This window comes from Lepisma saccharinum, chromosome 1 (assembly GCF_977018435.1).
Source record: "Lepisma saccharinum chromosome 1, izLepSacc3.1, whole genome shotgun sequence".
In the NCBI taxonomy this organism is placed as follows: Eukaryota; Metazoa; Arthropoda; class Insecta; order Zygentoma; family Lepismatidae; genus Lepisma; species Lepisma saccharinum.
In genome coordinates, this window is record NC_139229.1 from 43,528,484 (window position 1) to 43,555,878 (window position 27,395).

The 27,395-nt window shown below is 39.4% G+C and overlaps 1 protein-coding gene across 1 annotated transcript in view; it reads right to left on the reverse strand.

Moving 5' to 3' along the window:
• LOC145994835 (uncharacterized) overlaps positions 1–22,003 on the reverse strand; it is an 81,454-nt gene extending 59,451 nt beyond the window's left edge. Inside the window, exons 1-2 of the mRNA XM_083131218.1 lie at positions 21,503–22,003; positions 17,457–17,632 (exon numbers count right to left, since the gene is read on the reverse strand). Of these exons, the coding sequence (XP_082987344.1) occupies positions 17,457–17,632; positions 21,503–21,618 (292 nt within the window). The 5' untranslated portion in view covers positions 21,619–22,003. The remainder of the gene's footprint in view (positions 1–17,456; positions 17,633–21,502) is intronic.
• Between the last annotated feature and the right edge of the window lie 5,392 nt (positions 22,004–27,395).

The window sequence follows — 27,395 nt, forward strand, 5'->3', positions numbered from 1 at the left end:
ACTGTTCCATGCTATTCCATTCGAGGACATTCCAGTGAAGAGTCCAGATGCTAGTCCGATGGATTTTTGTGCTTTTGGACTTCTCAAACAGCACCTTTCAACATGTCGGTGTCGCACCGTGCATGGACTATGGAGAGCCTGCAAGCAGGAGTGGAACAATTTACCCCGGTACAGCTGCAACGAAGTCTGCTGCAGTGGAAACTGCGATGTCGTGCAATAGTACACACAGGTGGCCATCACATCGAGCACGATCGATGGTGGCAGGCTGGAATCTCTTAGGTTAAGCACCACTTTCATTATGTTTGGATGGAGATGGATCACCCTCTGTATACAGTAATATCTGGAGTAGAAATTATATGGGTGGTTCAACACATTTGAATCACGGCATGAATCACATGCACGTAACCCTGCCCATCTTGTTTACTTGCTTTAATCTTTGACTTTCTAAGGGAATAACAATGAAAATAGTTCAATCTGTTTGATAAATTGGGAGAAAGTAACAAAGAAAATGAAAAATTAACATGTAAAGTGACTATTTTTGGTTGATTAAAGAGAGAAGAACCGAGAAGAACTTCTTTTATGAGAAAAAAGTAAAAATCACACTGATTTTACTGTTTGCCATCTGCAGACAGGCAGTGAAAATGAAAATGGGGAAATCATAGTCTCGGATTTTCCTGAAATTTTAATAGGTGAAACGTGAGACAATCTGAGCAATACGTATTTTTTATTTTATTTTAATTTTCACTCGAGATATAGCTATTCAAAGTTGACTGTGCAGCAGCTGTTTTGGATCTGTCAAATTTTTGAAATTGCAATATCTTCTCAACAAATAGAGATAAATGGATGAAACTTTTTTTTGTTTTGAAGTATTTGTGTTTCTACATATTATGAACAAATAATATATCCAAAACGAAGATTAGAACAGCAATTAAAAAATAAACAGTTTTTTTTTAATTGTTTATCTCAAAAATTCTAAAAATATTACAGGAGTTGTATATCTAAGGGCACTACATATTCTGAAAAGGGGAGCACGCCATTTTGCTTCTCGAATTATTAATGATTTTTTAAAAAAATCCATTTGTGGTCATATTTGGAACCATGGAAATGTTCTGGAACAATCTGGAACCTTCCAGAATGTAACAGAACCTTCTAGAACTCTCTAGAACCTTGCAGATAATTCCAGAATGTAACAGAACCTTCTAGAACTTTCTGGAACCTTCCAGATAATTCCAGATTGTAACAGAACCTTCTCAGGGTGGCTACAAACAAGCAAAAATGAAATTCCCTGACTTTTCCAGGTTTTCCAGGACAAAATTTACATTTTTCCCTGACAATTACAAACTAAACTAAATCGATGTTTTTGTAAATTGAAATAATAAACTCATACAGATCCAGGCATGGATTTGTTAAGTACCAATATTATCTTCTATGAAATTGACTTAATTTCTCTATTCTCTATGATTTGAATTCAAACTGCAAAATAGTGAATTTGGAAAATTATTACAATTCACAAGCTAGGGAAGGATTGATTACAGAATTTTGTCATACGCAGTAAATTTAAAATAAAATACTTGATTATTTTTAAAGTTACGACTAAATGAGATAAGAGTGAAGAGTGAATGATTAAGAAATACAATTTGTAATTTATCAGTCTCCTTATACATTCTCGGTATTATATGTTGATATTTCCACTGACGTTTGGAACCCTCTGCTTGCAAAAACCATGAGTGCAGACTCATTTTTCGATGCATAAAGCTACTTCTCTATTCTCTGTAAAGCAAAGAGCTTAACTCTTGCATATAATGAAACAATTGAATCGAACAAAATAAAGTGTCATATTTCCTTACTTTATCAATGGGATTTCTGCTTCAGTACAGTATATCCAAGTGAAGTACTGTGAAATTGACAACATGCAGTTATACCAGTAATGCTGACGAAAAGGGTATGTAGGTATTAGACATTTAACGCAAGGAATTTATAGAATTGCATTGTATAGTTACCTGATTTAGCTAACCACACATTAAAACAGGAACACACTAATAATAAAAGCTTCTGAAAGTTCATATACGAGGGGCATCCTGAAAAAAGCTACAATGGTGCCTATACGCAGCACTAGTGGTCGGAAAGTGACACACACACATGCAGGCAGGAAGAAGTGGCATGTAGCTGTAATCTGGTACAGTTGCAATGAAGCCGTTTTAGGACAGTTCTAGATTAAAGATTGCAGCTATCATAGTCTCCTACAGACTGTGATGTAGCCTACATTGCACGCTCAGAATTTGGCACAGAGCCACCAGCAATTGTGTGAGGTGTGCAGACCGGATGTCGTGAATGATAGTATGGTCAGACGATGGTGCAGACAATTCACGGAAGGCCAATCGAATGTGCACAACCCCATACAGCACAACACAGGCCCTTTGCATCACTTCAGGTGAGAGATCTTGGACCACTCCCTGTACAGCCCTGGCCTTGAATGTACCGACTTTCATCTCTTTAACTGAAAAGGTTTCTGGCAGGGCAAGGATTTGACAGCTACACTGCGGTAGAGATAGTTCCAGTCTTTGTTTGTCAGACACATATACCATGGGCATACAAAATTTAGTGCCATGCTACGACAAATGCGAGAACAATGGTGGTGATTATGCCGAAAATTAAGTTAGGACTCACTGTTACTAATGCAATAAATTACTACTGATATTATTGTTTTATTTATGCCTAATCGGTTGGGACCTTAATATTTTGTTATTTTTTTTAGTTAGTGTATTTTCTTATTTTTTATTTTTTTATTATTATTTCCCAAAATTCACATTTTCATTTTAGCGCATTTTCTAGCAAATAGCTGAAATTATACCTTCATGGTGTTTTTAAACTACTGTTTCAAATTGTAAGTCACATGGCTTACGCCTCTTCGTGAGAGTTTGATATCTTGAAAGTTATTTTCCATACCCCATTTTTTAATTTTAAGGTAAGGATTTTAGATAATGGAATTATCCCCGTATATACTGAAGAGTGCATAATGACCATAAGTGGCGACGCACCAAAAAATTAAAATCAATCAATCTCACGTGACAGACACCGATATATTATAGCACCAAAAAGGCATTATCTTTTTTGACTTGTTAGTGTTACGTTTCCCAAAATTCGCATTTTTGTTTTAGAACATTTATCTGCCAAATATACCGAAACTTAATACTGCATTGTGCTTTTAAACTATTATTTTAAATTGTAGGTCACATGGTCTACGTATATTCGTGACAATTTGATATGTTGGAACAGATTTTTGAGGAAGTAAAAGTAAAGTGCTCCCCTGCACTTTTCAATGAAGATGTATAGGGGTGTGGAGTTAGGGTCCCACACTTTCTTGATCACGGCTGAAGGTAAGGTGGGGGTGATGTGATCAGCACCATGCTCCTGGCTACCTTTATCCCTCAAAGTTTCCTCAAGGCACCAGCTTCATATGATGCTGGGCGGTCGCCGGAGCAGTTTGAATACGTGGAAAACATCCCGGTTCTCCCCAGCAGGGGATCGACCCCGGGTCTCTTACATAGTAGTCAGACGCCCTAACGACTGATCTCCATTATTACTCGCTCGACAAATGCCGATGGTGCGCACTTAGCTTGGTAATTCAAAACATATCTCGTGCGACAAATACGAAGATGTGGCTCCCGTGTGACGCTAGATATGCACTCGATCTCCTGTTAGAACCCTGCCACTTTGTTCTGTGATGCAAATGGTTTTGATAGAAGTTGAAAAAATTGTGGGAAATACATGATTTAATGTGTCTGTCGGAATTATTCCATGTTCGTATAACTCTACAATTTACTCTTGAGTAAAATGTTGGAAAACTTGCATGTTCTATGTACACAAACATGGCCTAGAAAAGACAAGAATGTTGGATTTCATGGAATTTTTTAAAAATGCCAACAATTCGCATTTTATGCCAAATTCGCATTATTTCGATATTTCGAATGGGCGAAAAATGTGTCCACACATCACTGCACATTCCTAAACATAACTTCGCAGCAATTACCATTTTTCACGGTTTTGGCGTTTGCGAAAAATCAATGTCCCTACTAATTGGAAATTACTTTCTTGCCACTCCTCATATAAATAGTAGATGGAAAGTGAAAATTTAGCAGGGCTGGCAGAGAAAAGTCAATCCTTGAAGAAAGTGATTTGCTTTTATGATTGAATGAATCTAGTAAATATGATATTAAAATAGTTACGTATTTATTATTAGTATTTTGTTTCATAATATTGGACATTAACCTTACCCTGTGAGAGATTAATGACCATCTCTCACGAGTTTAAACAGACAGGACAGAGCGTGGCGTTAATTTCAATGCAATACTAGTGTTACAGTAAATTTGAGGTTGGGAGCATGCACTTGCCAACTTTTATAACGTTCACCATTGCAGAGTTATGTTTAACTTTTTCTTGATAGTATTCAATATATATCCCGTTTGGTTGAATTCTTCTTGATATCTAAGAATAGTGCAATGTCATTGTAAACGTATGTTAACTTGTGCGAAACCAGTAATACGTCAGGATGATGAAAGAAAACCTTCGTAAGCACTGCTACATTAAATAAGGTGAAATGAGCCAGAAGAGTAATAAAATTCCAGCAGCATATTTGCAGTCTAAAGCTCTTCTTGTTTATGCATGCGATTTTTGTTGGATGTTGCAGTCCATGCGATTTCTGTCGCATGTTGTAGTGAGATACCTTGTCAGGTGGCGATATTCAACAAAAATCGTATGTATCAATGGAACCTATTTGCTTCCATGTTCCTTCAGTTTGCCCAACAAAATGCCTTACTACGTGACAAGTCCCCTTACTACTCCCATATGGACAAGAAAAAATGATAATCCAATGCATTTTCCATGTAATATTTAGAGGCTTAACCTTTTCTACCCCAATAATACCATATGGTATCATCAGAGTAAGGTCGTACTGGCCTGATGATACCATATGGTATAATTGTGCTGATTACGAAATGAATGTGCCTTTTGGACCTTCATACTCTTATGTTTGTGTGGAAACTCTTGACACAGGTCTGGAGCAAGATTGGGAAATTCATATTGATGACCAACCTCCCCCTTCTCCCCCCTTCCGCAACATATCCATGCCACATTTCCGAACAGAGTTTCACATTTTGGCTCATTATTCAATTTGTGTGGCACCCAGGAACATGAAATATGTTTCAATCTCTTTGGAAACGTCCATTCTTTAAAGAGAATACTAAGATTTGCGCCTTCTCCCTAAAATAGCGGGAGAAGAGGGGGCAAACTTCAGATATTTATGTTTTTTCCATTGAAATTCGGTGGCCGCACCCTCAAACCCCCCTTCCTCCGTTCGGCGATCTGAATTGTACACGGTTGCATGCTATGATGTTTTATCTGCAAAACAAAACTTATCCGAAGTAGATTGCTCCCATAGTGCCCGAGTTATAACAATTTTCCTCCAAAAATGCAAATTACCTATTTTTAGTAAAAAAAAATATCACATTTTGGCTTAATATTCAACTTGTATAGCACCCAAGAACATGAAACATGTTTCATTTTCTAGAGAAATGTCCATTCTTTAAAAATAATACTAAACTTCGCGCCTTCGTCCCAAATAGCGGGAGAAGAGGGGGCAAACTGCAGATTTTTATAGTTTTTCATTAAAATTCGGGGGGTTGCACCCCCCAACCCCCCTCCCTCAGTTCGACGTTTTGAATTGTACACGGTTGCATGCTCTGATGTTTTAGCTGCAAAACAAAACTTATACGAATTAGATTGCTCCCATAGTGCCAGTTATAACAATTTTCTGAGCAATATGCAAATTACCTATTTTTAGTAAAAAACAGTGTTTCACATTTTGGCTTATTGCACCCAAGAACATGAAACATGTTTTATTCTCTTGGGAAACGTCCATTCTTTGAAGAGAATACTAAGGTTTGCGCCTTATCCCCAAAATAGCGGGAGAAGAGGGGGGCAAACTTCAGATTTTTATGTTTTTTCATTGAAATTTGGGGGTCGTGCCCCCCAGCCCCTTCCTCGGTTCGGCGTTCTGAATTGTACACGGTTGCTTGCTCTGGTGTTTTATCTGAAAAACAAAACTTATCTGAAGTAGATTGCTTCTATAGTGCCCGAGTTATAAAAAATTTCATCCAAAAATGCAAGTTACATATTTTTCGTAAAAAAAAAATCACATTTTGGCTTATTATTCTACTTGTATGGCACCCAAGAACATGAAACATGTTTCATTCTCTTGAGAAATGTCCAATCTTTGAAACTAATACTAAAGTTTGCGCCTTCTCCCCAAAATAGTGGGAGAAGAGGGGGCAAACTTTAGATTTTTGTTTTTTCAATTGAAATTCGGGGGTCGAGCCCCCCAAACCCCCTTCCTCGGTCCGGCGTTCTGAATTGTACACGGTTGCATGCGCTTATGTTTTATCTGCAAAACAAAACTTATCCGAAGTAGATTGCTCCCATAGTGCCAGAGTTATAACAATTTTCTGTTCCCGTGCAGAGTTCCATAACGATATCTTTTAAATAAAAAAATTTAAAAAGTCAATGAAGACGAAATTCCCTGACATTTCCCTGACTTTTTTTGACACCTCAAATTCCCTGACTTTTCCCGGTTTTCCAGGTTTTCCAGGTCTGTCGCCACCCTGCTTCTTGAATTTTTCAGATAATTCTGGATGTTTGGCCTAACATATAAAAGGGAGGACACATGGAATTCACAGTTCAGTTGTCAACAGGCAAACAAAGAGACCAAATTTGTGGTCCAGCAGTACTTGAAAGCTTTTGTGCAAGGATTACTCATTGTAGGTGATTACATAGGATCCAAATTCATAGGTTTTTGTAACCGGTCTGCTGAGAAGAAAAAATGGCTTCACAATGGGAACAGAACAGCATTAAATGTGCAGATTATGGTCATGTGCACAAGAAAGTGTGTTACAAAACAAACAAAATATTAGACTTTATTGTGGTTGGTGATCTAAGTGATGTGTTTTCACTATCGGAGTGAATCCAAACCATCACATGTGCTCCAAAGGCTACAATAGATTACGTAATGAAGAATACGATCCACCTATTACTGTTGCAACTTAAGATGGCAGTCACACACCCTTTGACTCTGAAGATGAAGAGTTGCAGCAGCTAAATACAAGGTGCATTCAATAAATAACCAGAAAAATAGTATAAAAAATCTAAAATACGACCGTGATTGTTACATGTTTGTTATTTTGTGGAGGCATCCGTAAGCTGGGGCTGGCATGCCTGCCTTGCACACGGGATGCTGGGAAACAGTTACACAAGATGGCGGCATCCTTACAGGAGTGCTCCAAGCTGGAGAAGCGAAGTGTCCGTGAGATTTTTGTTCAGTCAACGTGTGAAACCGATAGAAATTCATCGCCGCATGACAGTTCAGTACAGTGACAACTGTATGAGTCGATTAGAAGTGTACGAATTGGCTGAGAAGTTCAAACAGGGCATAACCAGTGCTGAAGATTCTCACTCTTCACTGCAGTCACGGAAAGCAACATTGCTCAAGTGGAGGACCTGATACGGGAGAACCGGCATATTACTGTCAGTGAAATTGCTTCCCAGATGGAAATAAGTGTAGAATCAGCCCACCATATCAGTCATATGATATACTGAGGTTCAGGAAAGTGTGTGCGAGGTGGGTTCTGAATCGTTTGACACCTGAAATGAAGGAGAGACGTGTTGATGTGTGCAGGGATCTCTTGCGCCGTTATGAAGCTGACTGTGAGGCATTTCTTCAGCGTATTGTCACTGGAGATGAAATTTGGGTTCATTTCTATGAACAAGAACGTAAGAGGACAACAATGGAATGGCGACATCCTTCGTCTCCCACACCAAAGAAGGTCTGTGCTCAACGGAGTGCCAAAAAGGTCATGTTAACTTTGTTTTGGGACCCTAAAGGTACAATTCTTGAACATTACATGCCCAGAGATCATAATGTAAACAGTACCACCTACTCCAACCTTTTGCGCAAAATATTGAAACCAGCCATTCTGCAGAGATGACGAAGGCTGGTGTCCACTGGTGTGCTCTCCATGACAATGCGAGACCACACACTGCCAGTGTCACATTGTCTACCATCGAAGACCTAAAGTTTAAGTGCTTACCCCATCCTCCATGCCTGTTGCCCACTGAAAGGTGGACTAAGTGGATCGAGGTTCCAGAATGACGACGAAGTCCAGTCAGCGGTGCATGAGTGGTTATGAACGCGTTCAAAAGATGCCTTTTTCTGTGAATCAGTACCCTTATCGAGAGCTGGCGTAGATGCATTGCACTGGGGGGGGACTATGTTGAAAGACAGTACTGTAGTTCTTTTATTGCTTGTAATAAATATTTGTTACAACATATATCCGGTTATATATATTGAATGAACCTTGTACAACAGCATCAGCAGTTGGAGTGTCACCTGTTACAAAGCCTGGTTACCTGAAAGGCAATCCACCATCATATGTAAGAAATGTAAGAAGAAAACGAAAATAGCTTGTAACAGCAGTCTATGTGTCAACTGAAAGGAATCTGTCCAGAATTTTTCAAGCTGAATCGACCTCCCCTTTGGCAGAACTGATGTTATTCCACAATGTCCCCTTTAGCAGAACATAATGTTATTCCACAGAGTGAGTGTTATGAATTGTAGTTAAAAATATAAATACAGCTGTTGAGTCATGCACAACTTACAACCAAAAGGTTCAAGTTACGTCTATTGTTCCCAGATCTGTTACTAAACAGCAGATATTAGAAAAAGTAAAAAAAAAGTAAAGTGCTCCCTTGTGCATAGCACCATGCCATGTAGGCGTATAGGGGGTGTGGGGGTAACGCCCCACACTTTCTTGATCCAGTCGTGAGTGGGGGTGATGTGATCAGCATCATGCCCCTGACCACCTTTACCCCCCAGGGTTACCCCCAGGTACCCATGTTATTCGACGCTGGGTGGGCACCGGGGCCGCTTCCAACATTAGAAAAAGAACCGGCCAGGGATCGAAGCTGGGACCTTTAGCATGGTAGTCAGACGCGTTACCGACTGAGTCACCGTGGCCACCATAGATATTAGAACACATCCCAAATTCTACCAAACACATGATTGACAAATCACGAAGACTGGTGGTGGACAAAGGAATTTTTCGGATACCAGAGCCCTACTGTGGACATCCAAGATATATATATATATATATATATATATATATTATTAAAAAAATATATTGGAAAACAATTGGACCAGTTAAAGGAATCCAAAACTCTCATGTGTGGGCTTATGATAGAAACAAGCTCACCATTTCAAGAACAGCGGGAAGCATCATGGAATATGTTTCATTTGGCAACAGTGAGGATATAACAGCTGTTAAACTGCATGATCTCCAAAGTTCAAAGACTGAAATGTTTGTGGCCTGTGTGTATGAACGTGAATGGTGGGTGGCAGAAGTTACACAGGTCAGCAATGAGTTACAGGAAGTTACTGTTAACTTCATGGTGCCTCATGGCCCATCCAGTGGGTACCGCTTTCCTGACAAGAAACACCAAGCTTATCACACATGTTCTATCCAGTTGCATGATATTCAAAGACAATTGATCCTCCTGTCCCTGTTGGTACATCAGCATTCCATTCATTCCATACTAGATGTTGACACTAAATCTATTCAGAAACTATTCAGTGCTTATAATAAGTGCTCGAAAAATCTCCTTCGAAGCCAGGTGCCAGCTCTAAAAATCAGGCACCAGGAAAAGAAATCAATGGCTAATGAAAATACGGCAATATTACAGCAAGACATCACAGTCGCCAGGCTGAAATTTTCAGTCGCCGGAATTTTTCGAACCCTGCTTATAATGGACTAGGATAATATGTGCACTGTCTTTGTTATAGCCTATTAGAACTGTTTTTTCTTTTTTAATTGCTTCAGCAAAGAGTGTCTTATAGCATGGATGCATAATACATATATATTGCATAAAAAAGTTTATAAGTGTAATAATGTAACATTTCCAAGTTTCCAAATTTGTCCGAAAATGGATTTTAAAAAGTTCATTAAATATTCGAGAAGCAAAATGGTGTGCTCCCCTTTTCAGGATATGTAGTACCCTTAGATATACAAGTCCTGTAATATTTTTAGAATTTTTGAGATTAACATTTTTTTAAAAAAAAACTTTGTTTGCTTTTTTAATTGCTGTTCCAATGTTGGTTTTGGAGGTATTATTTATTTATAATATATGTAGAAACATAAATACTTCAAGTCAAAAAAAGATTCATCCATTTATCTCTATTTGTTGAGAAGATATTGCAATTTAAAAAAATTGACAGATCCAAAACAGCTGCTGCATGGTCAACTTTGAACAGCTATATCTCGAATGAAAAATAAAATAAAATAAAATATACATATTTCTGAGATTGTCTCACAGTTTCACATACTAAAATTTCAGGAAAATCAGAGACGATGATTCCCACCCCACTGCCTGTCTGGACATGGATTCGGGCAATACAATAATGTAGCAACACCTTCTTTGCTGAATTCAATGGTTTATCTTTAAAATTCTTTGCTAAAAATAATTCTGTAAACATCAATAAAAAAATTATATGTACTGTATAATGCATTGTACTCCAAAAGCACGTGGGGGAAGGGGGTGTAAAAGTAGAACCCTGCACATTCTGAATGTTGATCTTACTGGAAGTGATGTGGTCTGCACCACCCTCCAATCACCATTACCCCACCCAAGTACCCATTGGTTAGCAGCTGTGTGAGCCCTCAAAACGATTTATACAGAACTTTGTCGGAAAAAAAAAATCTTCTTGCAATAATCTACCCCAGAAATGAAACCTATGCCTCCTATGTGGCAGTCAGGTACGCTACTATCTGGATCACATCAGATCCTACTAACTTTTAATAATTGTACACATCTGTCTTAAATCATGATATAAATATAGAAATCTGCAATAAGACTGTTTGGGAATCATGAAGATAATTACACAAATCATGGACTGTTGAAGATTGTAAATAGTAGTGCCTTCCGCTCCTCATTTGTTTTTATTTTACTCCCGCTGGGAGCTTCTGGCAAGAACGCTGAATGCTGGGAGCGTGGTATTCGAACACAGCGGTGCGACATGGTGCATGTCGGCTCGCGGCAGCGGGAGAACATTTCAGCTAGCCTATCGGATGAGGGCCTTTTTGTATTTCTTCAGTGTGCAAACGTATTTAACTATTATATAATACCAAGTGAATTAAAGGACTTGTATCATATGCGAATTTGTTGCTATATCCGTTGTTCCAGCCCTATGGTAAGATAGACAATATGGCGTCATACCCAGAGATGCTAGTTTTCTTTCATGTTGATACGTGGAAGGTATCTACAGACATTTATGGTCCTCCGCATTCCGGATATAGTGACAGTTTGTTTCGTGCAGGTCAGTGATCATCAGTTGTGACAGTGTTACAGAACAAACAGTGTTTTTGGTTTGCACAGATACATGTTTTCCGCGCTTTCGTAACGAACATCGTTACAACGAATTTTGCAGTGACCTTGAACTCGGTTGCGATTAAGTAGCATTAATCGTCACGGTACGGTGGAATCAGCTGTTTCAGGAACTCTTGTTTCGTCGTAGGATGATGCATTCTCTGTTTCTTCACGACCGTCGTGGGAGGAGGGATTGACTTTGTACGCGAGCATCAAAGAAGCCAATCGGTGAGTAAGTCTGGTTCATTTTACATTTCCTTCCTTGTATTTTCCTTACCTTGCAACCATGGCCGACATTCAGCGTCTTATCAAAGAGAGAAATGCATGCAAGCGCAAACTCAAACGTATAGCTTCGTATGTTGATACTTACGATGAAGCATCAAGCAACATTCTAACAATCAAGACTCGCTTGGAGCATTTAAACGAGGTTTGGCTAAAATTAGAGGAAGTTCAAGACAGCATTGAACTACAATCAGTCGAAGGTGAACATGACGCGGCAAGAGAAGAAATTGAACGTATGTACTTTGATTTGAAAACAAGAATGCAAACTTTGATTGACAAGCATGTCACAAAGCCAGTTTCCCCTGAAACTAAACAATCTGTATCACGAGGAAGTACGCAGGTGAAACTTCCGGCAATTGCATTACCACATTTTAGCGGTAATTACACGCAGTGGGTGTCTTTCAAGGACACGTTCGTGTCGCTGATACACAACAATGTAGATATTTCAAATGTTCAGAAGTTTCAGTATTTGCGCGTATCGTTGAAGGGCGAGGCCTTACATCTAATTCAAAATTTGCCAATGACAGAAGCAAATTACGCTATTGCTTGGGAGCAACTCAATGAGCGATACGACAATAAAAGGTTGATAGCGGTGTCACATGTAAATGATATTTTACATATCAATCCAGTTGTAAAGGAGAATTGTCAGGAACTTCGTGCATTTACAAACACTGCAGTTAGCTCTATTTCAGCGCTCAAAATGATAGCTGAAGACACGTCGTTAACTGATATAATTTTAGTTCAGCATTTTGTTTCAAATCTCGATCCTGCAACGAGAAGAGCATTTGAACTAGAAAGTAATGATACTGAATTTAGCACATTAGATCAGCTCTTTAGTTTTCTAGAGCACAGATGCCAGGCTCTTGAAAAGATTAATCCAGTTACGAGTGAAGGTAACAAGATAGCAACAAAATCATCTACAAATATGCACAAACAGTACAGTGCTAAATGTCAACAATCTTCGAAGTCATATGTTACAACAGATTCTTCATTGTGCATGTTTTGTAAAGCAAACAAACATCGCTTATTTTCGTGTGAAGCCTTTAAGAAAGCTTCTATTTCACAAAAGTATAAATTTTTACGTGAGAATCTCGTATGCTTTAACTGTCTTAGCAGCAACAATCACGTTTCGGCACAGTGTAAATATGGAGTGTGCAAGCGATGTAAACAGAAGCATAGTACTTTACTTCATGTAGATGAAGGTACATCCAATGTAAACCGGCAACGAGAAATATCTGGGGGTCACGTGAACACATCGATGTTAAACAATACAAGCGATTCTTCACAGCATTCAGATCAAGCACCTCAGGTTTCTTATTGTTCAATTAAGCAGAAAGGTACTTCACAGGTGTTGCTTGCTACGGCAATTGTTCAAGTACAAGATATAGCGGGCAATTGGGTCAATTGTCGTGCTCTCTTGGACGCGGCGAGTCAGAATAATTTCATTGTTGAAGACGTTGTTCAAAGTAATCGTGTTAGAAAGGTAAAGCATCGAGTTCCCATTCAGGGAATCAACAATTCGTCAGCTGAATCGAGTCATTCAGTAGAGATCCGTCTGAGATCTAATAATAGCAATTTTACGACAAGTATTTCGTGCTCAGTGTTGCCAACCATTACAGGACTAATGCTTTCAGAAAAGTTTGATGCATCTGAATTGAACATTCCAACAGATATTCGTTTAGCAGACCCAAACTTTTGTTCGCCGGGCAAAATACAGATTCTGCTTGGTGCAGAGGTTTTCTTTACCGTTATGAAGCCTGAAAAGAGAACAAAACCAGGAAATTTCCCCATTCTTCAAGACACAGAGTTTGGATGGATTATTGCAGGGAAGATTCCAGCAACATCTTCTAGCAACAGTATTACTAGGTCATTTTTCACGAGAAAGGAAGATTCTCTCAGCTCGCAGCTCCAACAGTTCTGGATCATAGAGGAGATCCACACGAAACTGCAATCACCAGAAGAAATTGCTTGCGAGCAACATTTTCAGCGAAATGTGACACGAGATGAAAGTGGCCGTTATACGGTCAGGCTGCCATTATGTAAGGATCGTTCAGTGTTAGGTGACTCCTCGCACTCTGCATTAACTCGATTTCACCAATTAGAAACGAGGCTTCAACGTCAACCACAATTAAAGGCTGATTATACAGAATTTATGCAAGAATATTACCAGTTGGGACACATGGAACCCATAGGGAATTTAAATGATGTACAAACAAATGACTGCACAAAATTTTTCATTCCGCATCATTGTGTTTTCAAGGATTCCAGTACAACGAAAATACGTGTTGTTTTTGATGGGAGTTCGCCATCAACAAGCGGTGAATCAATAAATAGCATACAAATGGCTGGACCTACCATACAGGAGGATTTATTTTCAATTGTTCTAAGATTTCGAACTCACAAGGTGGCATTGGTTTCTGATGTAACAAAGATGTATAGAATGATAAACATACATCCAGATGATAGGCCACTGCAATGCATTCTGTGGAGAAACTCTCCTCAGGAACTCATAACAGCATTTCAATTGAATACGGTCTCGTATGGGCTTACATCAAGTGCCTTTTTAGCAACCAGATGTCTGAAGCAGTTAGCCGAAGATGAAGCAGTTAACTTCCCACACGCATGTCAAGTGTTGCAGCGTGATTTCTATGTTGATGATTACGTTGGAGGAAGCAGTAGCGTGCAAGGTGCGTTACAACTTTATCAAGATCTTTCAGAACTTCTGAAAAGAGGAGGATTCATCTTACGAAAGTGGTGCTCCAACAGTACTGAAGTACTCAACGCTATTCCAGAATCACTGAGAGAGACTCAAAATCTAATTCATTTTCATACCGAAGGTGTTAAAACTCTAGGAATTTCATGGAATCCCTCGGCAGACACTTTCATGATTAACATTGGAGCCAAGTCTGTCAACATGATGTCACACAAATCAACCAAACGTCAAGTAGCCAGTGTTATTGCCCAGATTTTTGATCCAATTGGACTACTTTCACCAGTAACTGTAATGTATAAGTATTTTTTACAACAGTTGTGGCTTCACAACATAAACTGGGATGATCCACTTCCAGAAAGCCTGCAAGTTGAATGGGTTCATCTTCATTCTCAGCTACCAGTCATCAGTGAAATGCAAATACCACGTTTCATCCTAACACCTGGTTGTGTCAAGAATATACAAATCCATGGCTTTTCCGATGCATCGGAGAAAAATTATGGCAGTTGCTTGTACGTTCGTTCAGCAAACGAAGAAGGTTACGCCGAAGTTCACTTACTGTGCTCAAAATCACGGGTCGCCCCGATCAAGAAAACCACTCTTCCTAGATTGGAACTGTGCGCTTCAGTCTTATTGGCCAAATTACTCAACAAGACTCTCCCAATTTTGAGACTTAATATTGACAATGTTTATTTGTGGACAGATTCACAAATAGTTCTGGCATGGCTCAGATCGCCAGCAAGCAGATGGAAGCCTTTTGTATCCAACAGAGTAGCGCAAATTCAAGAATTTACTCAAACTTATCAATGGAGACATGTTTCGTCCAAGGATAATCCAGCGGATTTAATCTCCCGTGGAGTTAAACCTCAAGATATTCATCATCATTCGCTATGGTTTCATGGTCCAGCTTGGTTGCAAGAAGATGAAACGTGCTGGCCATCATCATCATCTGACACAAGTCTTAACAACAAACATGTTCCTGAACAACGAAAGCTTCCTGTAACCACACTGGTGTCTCATCTGCAATTAGAGGCAATAATAAACGATTTTTCTACATTTTTCAAATTGTTAAGGATTGTAGCGCTCTGTAAAAGATTCATTCGCAATTGTAAAAATGCAAGTAACAAACAATGCGATCCACTTACTTCAATTGACATTGAAGATGCCACTCAAACGTGCGTCGTTATGACACAAATTTCGTTCTTTCATCGAGAGATAAATGATCTCACTGCCAAAGGGCAAGTATCCAACAAAAGTATCCTTAAAGACTTACACCCCTTTCTGGATAATCAGGGAATTCTTCGTGTCGGAGGTAGGCTAGAAAATAGCAACTTGGAATTCAGCAGCAAGCATCAAATCATTTTGCATCCAAAAAGTCACTTCGCCCGTCTACTAATTGCATCAGAGCATGAACGATTGATGCACGCAGCACCCCAATTGTTAATCTCATCCATTCGAGAAAGGTACTGGATACCTAGAATACGACAAGTTATTAAGCAAATCATTCATCAGTGTTTAACTTGTTATCGTTTGAAGTCATCCGCAGCACATCAGCTAATGGGACAGCTCCCATCCATCAGAGTTACACCTAGCAAGGCATTTAATCATGTGGGCATAGACTATGCCGGACCATACGTCATCAAAGTAGGGTCAATCAGGAGTAAAATCACAAAGAAATGCTACATAGCTCTTTTTACGTGCCTAGCCACGAGAGCAATACATCTTGAACTAGTAACAGACCTTACTTCTGAAGCTTTCATAGCAGCATTGCGACGCTTTACAGCAAGGCGAGGCAAGTGTTCCACCATTATCAGCGATAATGCCACAACATTTCAAGGAGCGAAGAACGAACTTCAGAAACTTCAATTGCTATTTCAATCGCAAGGATTCAGTGAAGACATTCAAAGGTATGCAGCACAAGAAAACTTTCAGTGGAAAAATTCACCCCCACGTAGCCCAACATTCGGTGGTGTCTGGGAAAGCGCCATAAAATCTATGAAGTACCATCTTCGCAGAGTCGCCAAGAATGCTGTACTGACATACGAAGAGCTGTCAACTCTTTTGTGCCAGATCGAAGCTTGCTTAAACTCTCGACCTCTTACATCCTTACCTGACTCTCATGAAGAATTTAATTACCTCACTCCAGGCCACTTTCTTATTGGTGGTCCACTAACTTCCTTTCCTCAACCAGACTTAACTGATCTCAAGGAAAATAGACTTTCCAGGTGGCAACGAGTTCAACAGTTTCAACAAAGGATTTGGAGAAACTGGTCCCGAGATTATCTTCATGGTATGCAACAGCGTCAGAAGTGGACAACCACGCAGCCCAACCTGCAACCAGGACTACTTGTGCTTCTGAAAGAAGACAACCTACCCCCATTATCCTGGAAAATGGGCATTATAGAAGAAGTGTTTCCAGGGAAAGACAATTTAGTTCGTGTAGCCGTGGTTCGTACCAAGGATGGAGTGTACCGCAGGGCTCTAAGTAAGATTGTGCCTCTTCCAGATGGGAAGATAAATTAAACTTCCATGATTTAGTTTGGATGCTGTGCATTCCAACGGGGGGGGAGAATGTTGAAGATTGTAAATAGTAGTGCCTTCCGCTCCTCATTTGTTTTTATTTTACTCCCGCTGGGAGCTTCTGGCAAGAACGCTGAATGCTGGGAGCGTGGTATTCGAACACAGCGGTGCGACATGGTGCATGTCGGCTCGCGGCAGCGGGAGAACATTTCAGCTAGCCTATCGGATGTGGGCCTTTTTGTATTTCTTCAGTGTGCAAACGTATTTAACTATTATATAATACCAAGTGAATTAAAGGACTTGTATCATATGCGAATTTGTTGCTATATCCGTTGTTCCAGCCCTATGGTAAGATAGACAATATGGCGTCATACCCAGAGATGCTAGTTTTCTTTCATGTTGATACGTGGAAGGTATCTACAGACATGGACAAAGGAGAAAAAACACAATCACATGCAATTATAAAAATAATACATACCTCCCTGCACATCCTTATGTAACCTGGATAATTCTTTGTGCATCGCCAAGGCAAGCCAAGATAAAACAATCAACCAGCATAGTAGGACTACTCCTGCAGACACTACTGCGACAGTTTGACCTTTTATCCCATAAAGAATTGTTGGAGGCTGTCTGGAGGAATTCCGTCGTAACCGTCTGTGAAGAGAAAGAGCAAGACCCTCTAAGCACATTACCTCAGAAACATTCTGCAACTTTCAAGCAAGAAGAGTACAATCTATTTGACATATACAGTATGTTTTTAAAAGTCCTGCAGGATTCTAAAAAGATAAAACTTTAAAGTAATAGGTTTATTACAACAAAATATTGTTATTTTACAGAGGAAAATTTAAAATCTTGTTCTGCCCACACTGCTGAATGACATGTGTGCAAGTGATCATGTGATTCCAAGGTGGAGTTGATGCACGAAAATGACCAGTGCGTGTCATGGCTTGCCAAGTTAAAATCTTGTGTTTTGGTGCAGAGAAGGTTCCAAACACCTCCAGAGGAGACAAGTTTCCAGAGATGGTATGAACTGTTCCAGATACGTGATGTGATTCATAACTATACCCCAGATTCTTATGTAATGTAACAGTCCAAAATATGTACATACATACGTAACAATAATTGATAAAATATGTACGTAAATTTGTATTATGAAAAGAATATGTAGCAAAATATACCGGGTGGGGCATAGTTCTGAAACGCAAAGGTTTACGGCAGTTCTGACATCACCGATGTAAATGTGGTCAAGCCCAATGGACAGAGCATGTTTGGTCTCGAGTCGCCACCTTGAAGTCTGCCATCTTGGATTCAGCTCATGTTCTTGAAATGGGAAGGAGGTCATGTGATACACAATTTCAGGGTAGAATTGACTCAGAAACACGAAACGGAAGTTGTTTTCTACATAACTTCATTCTGAAGAAAGTTAGTATTGACCAAAGTAGGATTGTCAGCAATGTAATGGCAGGTTGTTATCCTTGTTCCAGGTAAAAATGCATGTCACAAACTCGTCAAGATCGCATAGAAATGGTGCTGCTGAGTGGGGGTCTCAGGGTGAGTGTGGGCATCTGCAATGCCCAGCATCCACATTTGCCACAGACATCACAAGAAGATGCAGACCAAATTCAGGGAGACAGATACGGGCTACTGACACAGCAGTCCTGCTGAAATACCACTTTGCCATTTCCGAAACAGAAACCTTAGAGACCAGTGCTAGGTGTTAGACGTCTACAAGTAATACCTAGATTGTCAGCATCCTTTATTTCAGATGGTAATGTGCAATGTACAAATAATGATGATACACGAAAAGCATGCTTGTGCTATGAACGACAAGTTGCTTCTATCAAAGAGTATGTTCAAAATGGCAGCCATCAGCTGCAATACAGGCTTGCAGTCTAACACGCAGAGATCGTTGCACATGCTGTATCATGTCTCGTGTAATTCCTGCACATGCTGCGCCAATCCGGTGTTTCATGTCTGCCGGTGTGGTCGGTATGTCCCTGTAGACAACCTCTTTCAGTGTTCCCCAGAGGAAAAAATCCAAAGGTGTCAAGTCAGGGGAGCGAGCTGGCCACAGAACACAACCTCCTCGTCCAATCTGACGATGTGGAAACATATTCTGCACACAATCCTTACTGCGATATGCACTATGAGCTGGGCACCCCATCATGTTGATACCACGTGATTCTCCTAGTCTGCAACGGAATGTCCTTTAACATTGGTGGAAGTTTATGTGATAGGAAGTTGACATACTTGTCAGCATTCAGTGTACCGTCTATGAAAAAACACATTTACACTCCACGGACCTTGGTGTTCCACCTTTCAATGTGGATTTGTTACGGACATAGTGCATGCACCAAAGGTTGACGTAACAATGCTTTGTAAAGGTTGCCTCATCAGTAAACAAGATACACGACAAATCAGGTGTGTCATTTCTTAATGCCCATATATAAAAATTTGCATGGTTCTGAAAATCATTCCCATGGAGTTCTTGATGGAGTGAAATATGGTATGGGTGGAACTTGTGGCAACAAAGAATACGTAGCACACTTCGCTTACTTATCCCACTGTCCCTAGCGATAGATCCAAGCAACAGCGGCTAGCACGTTGGTTTCACCCACTCCTCCAGTCACCGTCTCGTTTCGAGTACGTTTGTGAGGCGTTACACTGCCAGTTTCCCTCCGTTGAGTGAATAGCTCGTCAAACAGTCTTCGCGATGGTTGAAGTCTGTCTGGATATCTCTGTGCATACACACAACATGATAGCATGGCATTTTTCCTGCATTCTCCATACACTAGGATCATGTTGGCCTTTTCTGCGACCGTTAACACCATCTTCTCCGGTGTACCTGTGTAGCACGACTCACTTGTCTGCACTACCACGGTCCATGGTTGTTTCGGAAATGGCCACATGGTATGTTAGCAGGACAGCCGTGGCAGCGAGCCCACATCAATCATAGCAGTACTGGCAGTCAAGTGGGGCAGTCTGAACTTTGTTTTGTTCAACATTATTACATTATTGTGTGTTACGGAAGCGAAAAAAGGAAGAACAATAATTACTCGTAATGTGAAAAATTGAAATTATTTTCGTGAAAGAAGGCAAATCCCATCTTCAAGAATCTTCCGCAATGCAGAATAAGTAAGTACGGATGTTAAAAATGACTAAATAAATGACTGAGAGGTGTTCGGACCATATGGAAGAAGTAGTAATTTTTGTTCTGCAGGTTTCACTTATTTCTTTTTAGATGAAACTCTTTGTTAATATTGGATTCGTAATTGATAGTTTAACATGCAAGGACACGAATGTGCAATAAATAAACAGCTCAAAGCAATACACTGTACACTATAATTTAAAAAAATGGCGGTGCTAGTGACAAGCAACATGTGGAATATCCCTTCACTCTGTGTAAAAGGTTTCATTGGTACTTATCCGATAAGGCCCGAACACCTCTCACTCGTTTATTTCCTTAATTTTAGCATTAATACTTACCTATTTACCTATTGCGGAAGATTCTTTAAGGTGAAGTTATGCGTTTTTCCATAAAATAGTGTCAACTTTTCATATTACAAGTCATTATTTGTCTTAATTGTTATGCCTGGGTAACAGACAAAATGGCGTGCACTCGTCACTGATCATCGCGCGTCGTGTTTGTGTTTTGACGATTTGGAGTGGGTATGCAGTGTTTCAACCTTCTTAACCGAAAAATACCTACTTTCGTGTTTATTATGTCATCATAAACCATTGACGGATAGCCCCAAAAACCATTCACGATAGCCCCACGGACCATTTCCGGCAAGGTTAGGTAAGCATAGTTAAAAAATTCTTGTAAAAAACAGGCACGTTTGGAATCACTGCCGAGACCACGTGACATTCGACGCTCGCGCCATCTGCATGTACATAATGGAAACAACGGCCTAATGTTACAGAAGATGCAAGTTCCTTATATAACAACTGATTATTTAATGTTCTGCAGCATTCTATGGTCAAGTTTTTAGTTTCCGCGAAAGAAAATACCTTGAAGAACCTCGACAATGATACAGAAAGTGATTTCAGTAAGTAGTTTCTCCTGTAAATATGAAGAAATCCGTTCGGGCGATATCAGATAGTTACTGTTTCATTTGATCTTGAGGTTTGTGTTAAAGTGATATGTCACTGTGAAGTCTTGGGTATGTGCATTGAGCCATGCAAACAAATCACGATGCAAAATGCATAATACAAAAATTAGAAGTTGTGGTCTGTTCATAACACAGCATGCTAACTTCTTTGGATGTGAAGAATGTGTGTGTGTTTGTAATGTATGCATAACAATGTGAAATGCAACAGCGTTTAAGAAAACTAGACATAATTCTTGACAGTCTCGCACTTTAAGCAATGATTTATTTCGCCTGGTAAAATGTCTGAAAACCTAAATTATATGGTATATATATTGCATTATAGAATAAGACTATTAAATCTTAATTACGAAAGTAATTCTAACAATTACAAGACTAAATTTGCTACTTTTATATACCCTTATTAGTATAGTACCTCTTCATTTTCTTCCGTTTGGGAGGAACTACGAACTCTGGCACTTCCGAATCGGAATCACTTCCACTACCAGACAACCCCAACAGCTTGACTGATTCTTTGTTATTATTTTCCATTTCCAACGAACTACACCAGATGTTTCGATCATGTCACGTATTGGAACTAGGTAATTCCAAAGCACAACATGAAATAACGTTCAACTTTTGATGTGCTAGCGTGTTTATATAGTTACCTACGTTGTTCACTGTACACATGGAACTAACTTCTTTGCACTTATTTCACTTTTGTCACAAATTTAATTTGAAATTTGTGTAGTCTCCATTGCACTCACTGACAACATGGAGTTTCAGTTCTCTAACTCTCATACTTAGAGTTAATTTAATTTCATGTATCTGCACAATTATGATGTTGCTTTCAATTAGTTAGTGACATTCGTTACTAATAAAAAAATAAGGAACGTCACTATCCACAACTTTGTATCACATTTATACGCTCTTTCAATTTCGTCTGTCATTTATTTTTTATTTGTAAAATACTTCATAAAGGTATCACTAGATGGCAGGATGAATGCGAGATTTACTATGAGCAATTCCACAGAAGGCAGAAAGAGACACTGTTGCCTCAATTTATTTATTTATTGATAGGCTTTATTTTACTTCGCCTTTTGTGCCACTTTTGGCTAATTTGCGAAGATGGGGATGAGTGATGAAATTGATGAATAGACACTCACAAATATCCATGCCCAGGCTGGGATTAGAACCCGGGACCCCTGACGTCGTAGCGCGATGTGCTAACCACTCCGCCACGGGCCTCTTGCCTCAAGATCTATTCATAGCAGAATATTTTAATGTCATGATAAATACCATCAAGTAATTTTTAGAAGCCAGAGTTGAAGTGTTCACCAAATATATCGAGTCGTTTGTCGGTTTGTATGTACATTCTCAACTCGCCAAGGTCCTCGCTATAGCTATGTTGTTACGGTGCCATCAGGTTCTTGCTTACTGTCAAACAGGTACTCGCATTATTTTTATAGCAGTAACCTGTGGCGCAGGAACGTTTTTTAAGTGGGGGGGAACAAAATTCAGCATATATATATATCAGTGGCGTAGCATTATAGTACGCCCGGCGTTACCCGATTTAAAATTTAAAAAATGCGTAAATGCTGTAAATATAAAGCACAATTTGACTAATTTCATATATGTTTGACCTTCATGACATTAAAATAGCTATTTTTCGCGATCCGCTTGCAACGCTCCACAAACAACACTCGTCCTAGCAATTTTTTTCAATGCCTTTTCCTGTACGGACGCCAGCGTACGGAGACCTTACTGTCTATCTGGAGGGAAAGCTTGGACAGGCTTGGATCTCTGCAGCACGAGCGCAAATGCTCTCTCGTACGCCAGCGTACGGAGCAGAGGGCTACGTGATTGGTTCATGTGGCCCTTCCTGCCTTCTGAAGCAGACGCCAGCAGTAGAATTTCTACCCAGTTCTTCGCGCTCATGCCACTGTACTATGTGATGCTACAATACGCAATATTGACTGACGTAACTTTACCAATCTAAAATACCACTTCTTAATGGCCACTGCATTGTATAATTTTTCGCACGAACAGCGATGTGCATTAAAAACTAAAAGATCAACACAGTTTTTGTTAAATAAGTTGGTGAAGTCCTCATGATAGAAATTCAGCCTGTGGCTGCTCTACCACTTAACACGCAAAACTATTCGTTTTTATTATTATTATTATGTTTTCGTTATTATCTAACTGCTTAATATTGTGTCAATGGAAATGTTTACCATTCATTTGCCTCTGGACAAAATTATTTTAAAATGTTTATCAGCATTCTCAAGATGTAATAAACAGTGGTATGAATTACTAATCGGTACTGTTACGTCAGTAGAGTGTACGATAGTTGGATCATCCGCCCACCTCCGTGTCAGAGTGTTTTGCACAGCGCGCCAAGACGACAGAGGAACCCTGATGTGAGCACGGGTGTTCTTTGCGAGTGTCCCTTCTTCAGTATCATCACTCATATTCATATTCGCGATTAACCAAAAGTGGTAGAAAAGCGAAGTAAAATAAACCAAATCAATCAGTAGTTGGATCATCCACAACAATGACGTCTACTGTTGTGCAGAGGCGCTTGTGATTCAGGTAGGTTTTTAATGACTTGCGTCATGCAGAAAGGTATAAAAAATGTATAAAACACCAGAGCTCAAAACATTTGTTCCATAGTGAGGCACCTAATTTTCTATCTAAAACATGCATGGATGATGTTTTATTGAAAACCAAGCTGACTTCAGGCAAAAAAACAATTCCTGTGGCGACTAATAGCATAAGTAAATTATTAAGCAAAAAAAGGGTCGACCCTTCCTTCGGACTTGGCGTTCCCACCCGAAATGCCCATGCTACGCCACTGATACCGGTTATAACGACTCCGAAGGGACCGCCAATTTACGGTCGTTATAGCCGATAGTCGCACAAACCGTTTTTTTTGCTAAACATTTCAAATCCGTAAGTTTTATGTTTAAAACTTCCTGTATGTGCTATAATAGTCATGAATGAAACATCCTCGTTCCAGCTTGGTTCCAGTTACTTTATTGCAAAAATATATTATAGTACAAAAATGAAAATACAGTACAGTACTCTATACATAAATTACTGTATGCACTCTCCTACAATAAATGCAAATTTTCCCGGCGACAATATCATGGCGAGCTCGGAAACGTTGTATCCAAGAGGAAGAACAATTGAAGTTCGGATTGCCCAACCGACGCGCAAATTCATTGGCTTTCGCTTGCAAAATAGGTCCATTGACCGGCACATTACTTGTTCTTTGTTGCTTAAACCATCTAAGTAAAGCTTCTTCAATGTATTTGTGATCAGATGGTCTTGCCCGCTTGATTTTTAGAGGATTTTGTTCGTAAAGATACTGTATTTTCTCTCTGTCCTTCCAAATTGTAGAAATCGTTGAGTGTGATATACAGGTAGGGTTACCAGACGTCTGGTTTTTTCCGGACATGTCCTACATTTTAGCCTTATGTCCGGCGTCCGGGAGAAATTTGAAAAATATCATAAGAAAATACGTAGGAAAAAAATCATGCAAGTTACAAGTCTATGGACTGCGCTTCCAAATTAAAAAAAGATATACTTAATATCTCCAAAATTAAATTCTTAGAATAAAACCCAGCCAAAAATGGTATACCGAAATTTTTGTTCACCTATAGGTATATGTCTTTAATTCAAATTTTTCTCAATAGTGAAATTTATTTTGATTCAATCATTGCCCAAAAAGAAAAAAGTTTGTCCTGCTATTAAACAAACGGAAAAACGGAAGCAGTTAAACAAAGTTTTGGGACCAATTTCTGATAACGCCACTGTTCAATGCCTGAGCAGAATTTTTTGCCTTAGGGTTTATACTGATGGAACAAAGTGTTGCCCATTCTTATTTAATATTCAATATAATTTGATTGTAAAGCAGGGGTATAGAGAACAAAGTTATTCAGGGTGTCTGCCAGTCAAGAAAGTCATGAAAGTCAAGAAAAAGTCAAGAAATCAACAAGTAGGTCAAGAAAGTCTATAAAAAGGCAATATATTATTCTTGTGGTCAAGAATTTTTGCTATCACATTGACTGATTGGTTGATTTAGTTAACATTTGTTGTACCGTGAAATCAATTTCAAGAAACCCTCCTGGTAAGAATCGGTGCCCAGCGATTTAAGGAAGTTCTTTACAGCCTGTTACTTCTCTTCGTTGCTTCCGAAGTGACGTCCCGGATAGTGTTGTCTAACACCATTTCCTGTACTCTGTCGACGTTTGTTGCAGTCGTGGACTTGAAGGGGCGCCCAGATCGGTCTTCATCTTCCACACTCTGCCTTCCTTCATTGAACATTGAACACCAGCGCCCAACCATCTGACGAGACATGACGTCGTCTCCATAGACGCTCTGTAGGCGTCGATGAGGATCTGAAATACTAGTCCACGCGCCCATTCATAGCGCACGAAAGCACGCACTTCCATTTGTGACCACGTTTCCAGCACATGTCTTTCTGCCATACTGGTTTGCCTTTGCACTGGAATGAGCTAGGGCACGTCGGTCTGCTGCTTATCTCTATTCTTCGGCACTCTGCGCATGCGCCATCGCTCCTCTGCTCTCGCTCCTCCCGTCGTGAATTCAGGAAAGAATGTCTTTTGTTATGGCAATGTATTTTTTCACTTCGTAATACAGCTTCCCTGTGAAAAAAAATAACGAAACTTACTTTCGGGATGTCCCTCGTATATATATGTATACACACACACACACACACTACGCACGTACCTATACCTAACAGTTGGGCTGAAAAGTTCGTAGGCTAACATAGTAAAAAATATTTTTTTGACAAAATTCGATTTTATTATTCAATATAGTTGCCTTCGAGGGCGATACAACGATTATAGCGGTCATACAATTTTTCGATGCCATTTTTATAATACGATTTCTCTTTAGCCTCAAAATAGGCCTCAGTTTCGGCGATTACCTCTTCATCAGTGCTAAATTTCTTTCCAGCGAGCATTCTTTTAAGGTCTGCAAACAGGAAAAAGTCACTGGGGACCAGATATGGAGAATATGGTGGATGGGGAAGCAATTTTATTACGGTTGAATATCGCTAAACATTGCTCCGAATCATCAAAACGTTGTTGCTTTTGATCGATTGTGAGCACGCGCGGCACCCATTTTGCACACAGCTTTCGCATGTTCAAATATTCATGCACAATATGTCCAACACGTTCCTTTGATATTTTTAGTCTCAGCTATCTCGATCAACTTCACTTTACGATCATTTAAAATTATTTTGTGGACTTTTTTGATGTTTTCGTCGGTAACAGCCTCTTTGGGGCGTCCACTGCGTGCATCGTCTTCGATGCTCATTTCGCCTCGTTTAAATTTAGCAAACCACTTCTCAACGGTTGATTTTCCTGGTGCAGAGTCCGAATAATGTTTATCAAGCCAAGCCTTGGCTTCAACAGTATTTTTTTTTCGCCAAAAAGCAATGCTTTATTAACACACGAAATTCTTTTTTATCCATTTTTTCACAATAACAAAAGCTGCTTCACTCACAATGCTATATCTCACGAACTAATTATCCGGCAGCTGTGAAATTTATACACGTATCTTTTGAAGGTTAGTACTAAGTAAAAATCACATGGATTTAATTCTAGTAACGCCATCTATGAGTCAGCCTACGAACTTTTCAGCCCAACTGTTAGGTATAATGTGAAGGCATGAGAAATATTCCATTTTAGAACAGCACACACGAATTTACTGTTTTCTAATGCAATATTTGCATAAATAATTTTTAATTTTTTGCTTACTTTGAATTTATGGTATTTTAAGACCAGATAACAATTCCGAAACATATAAAGCTCTGGACATTCTTCTGCGCTCATTTTGAATTAGACGGAACGGAAAATCAGAAGTTCGAAATGTGAAAATTGGAACAAAGATACATATATTCATTTTAATGCAGTGTGAGATTAAAGAAGATGAGTAAGACCTCCCTCCCCCCCATCTTGAGCTATCCCAACCAGGAATAATCAGCCCACCCACTGGACATAGAAACCATACTATTACACATATCATGCTTATATAGTTCCACTATAGTTCAGTTCATTTTTATTTTATAGTCCCATAGCCACATATCAATATATCTTTAAACTATTTATGACAGATGTGTACCACATCCAATGCCTTTAGAAGCCATTATACGAGGGTCAATATTTATATTTTGAGCCTAACAATGAAAAAACAGGAATTTGGCATTGAAAACTGCTTTATTGTTTTTCGAAGTATTCTCCTTTATGGTCAATACACTTTTGCATTCGTTCGAACCATTTGTCAAAGCAGTTTTTCCA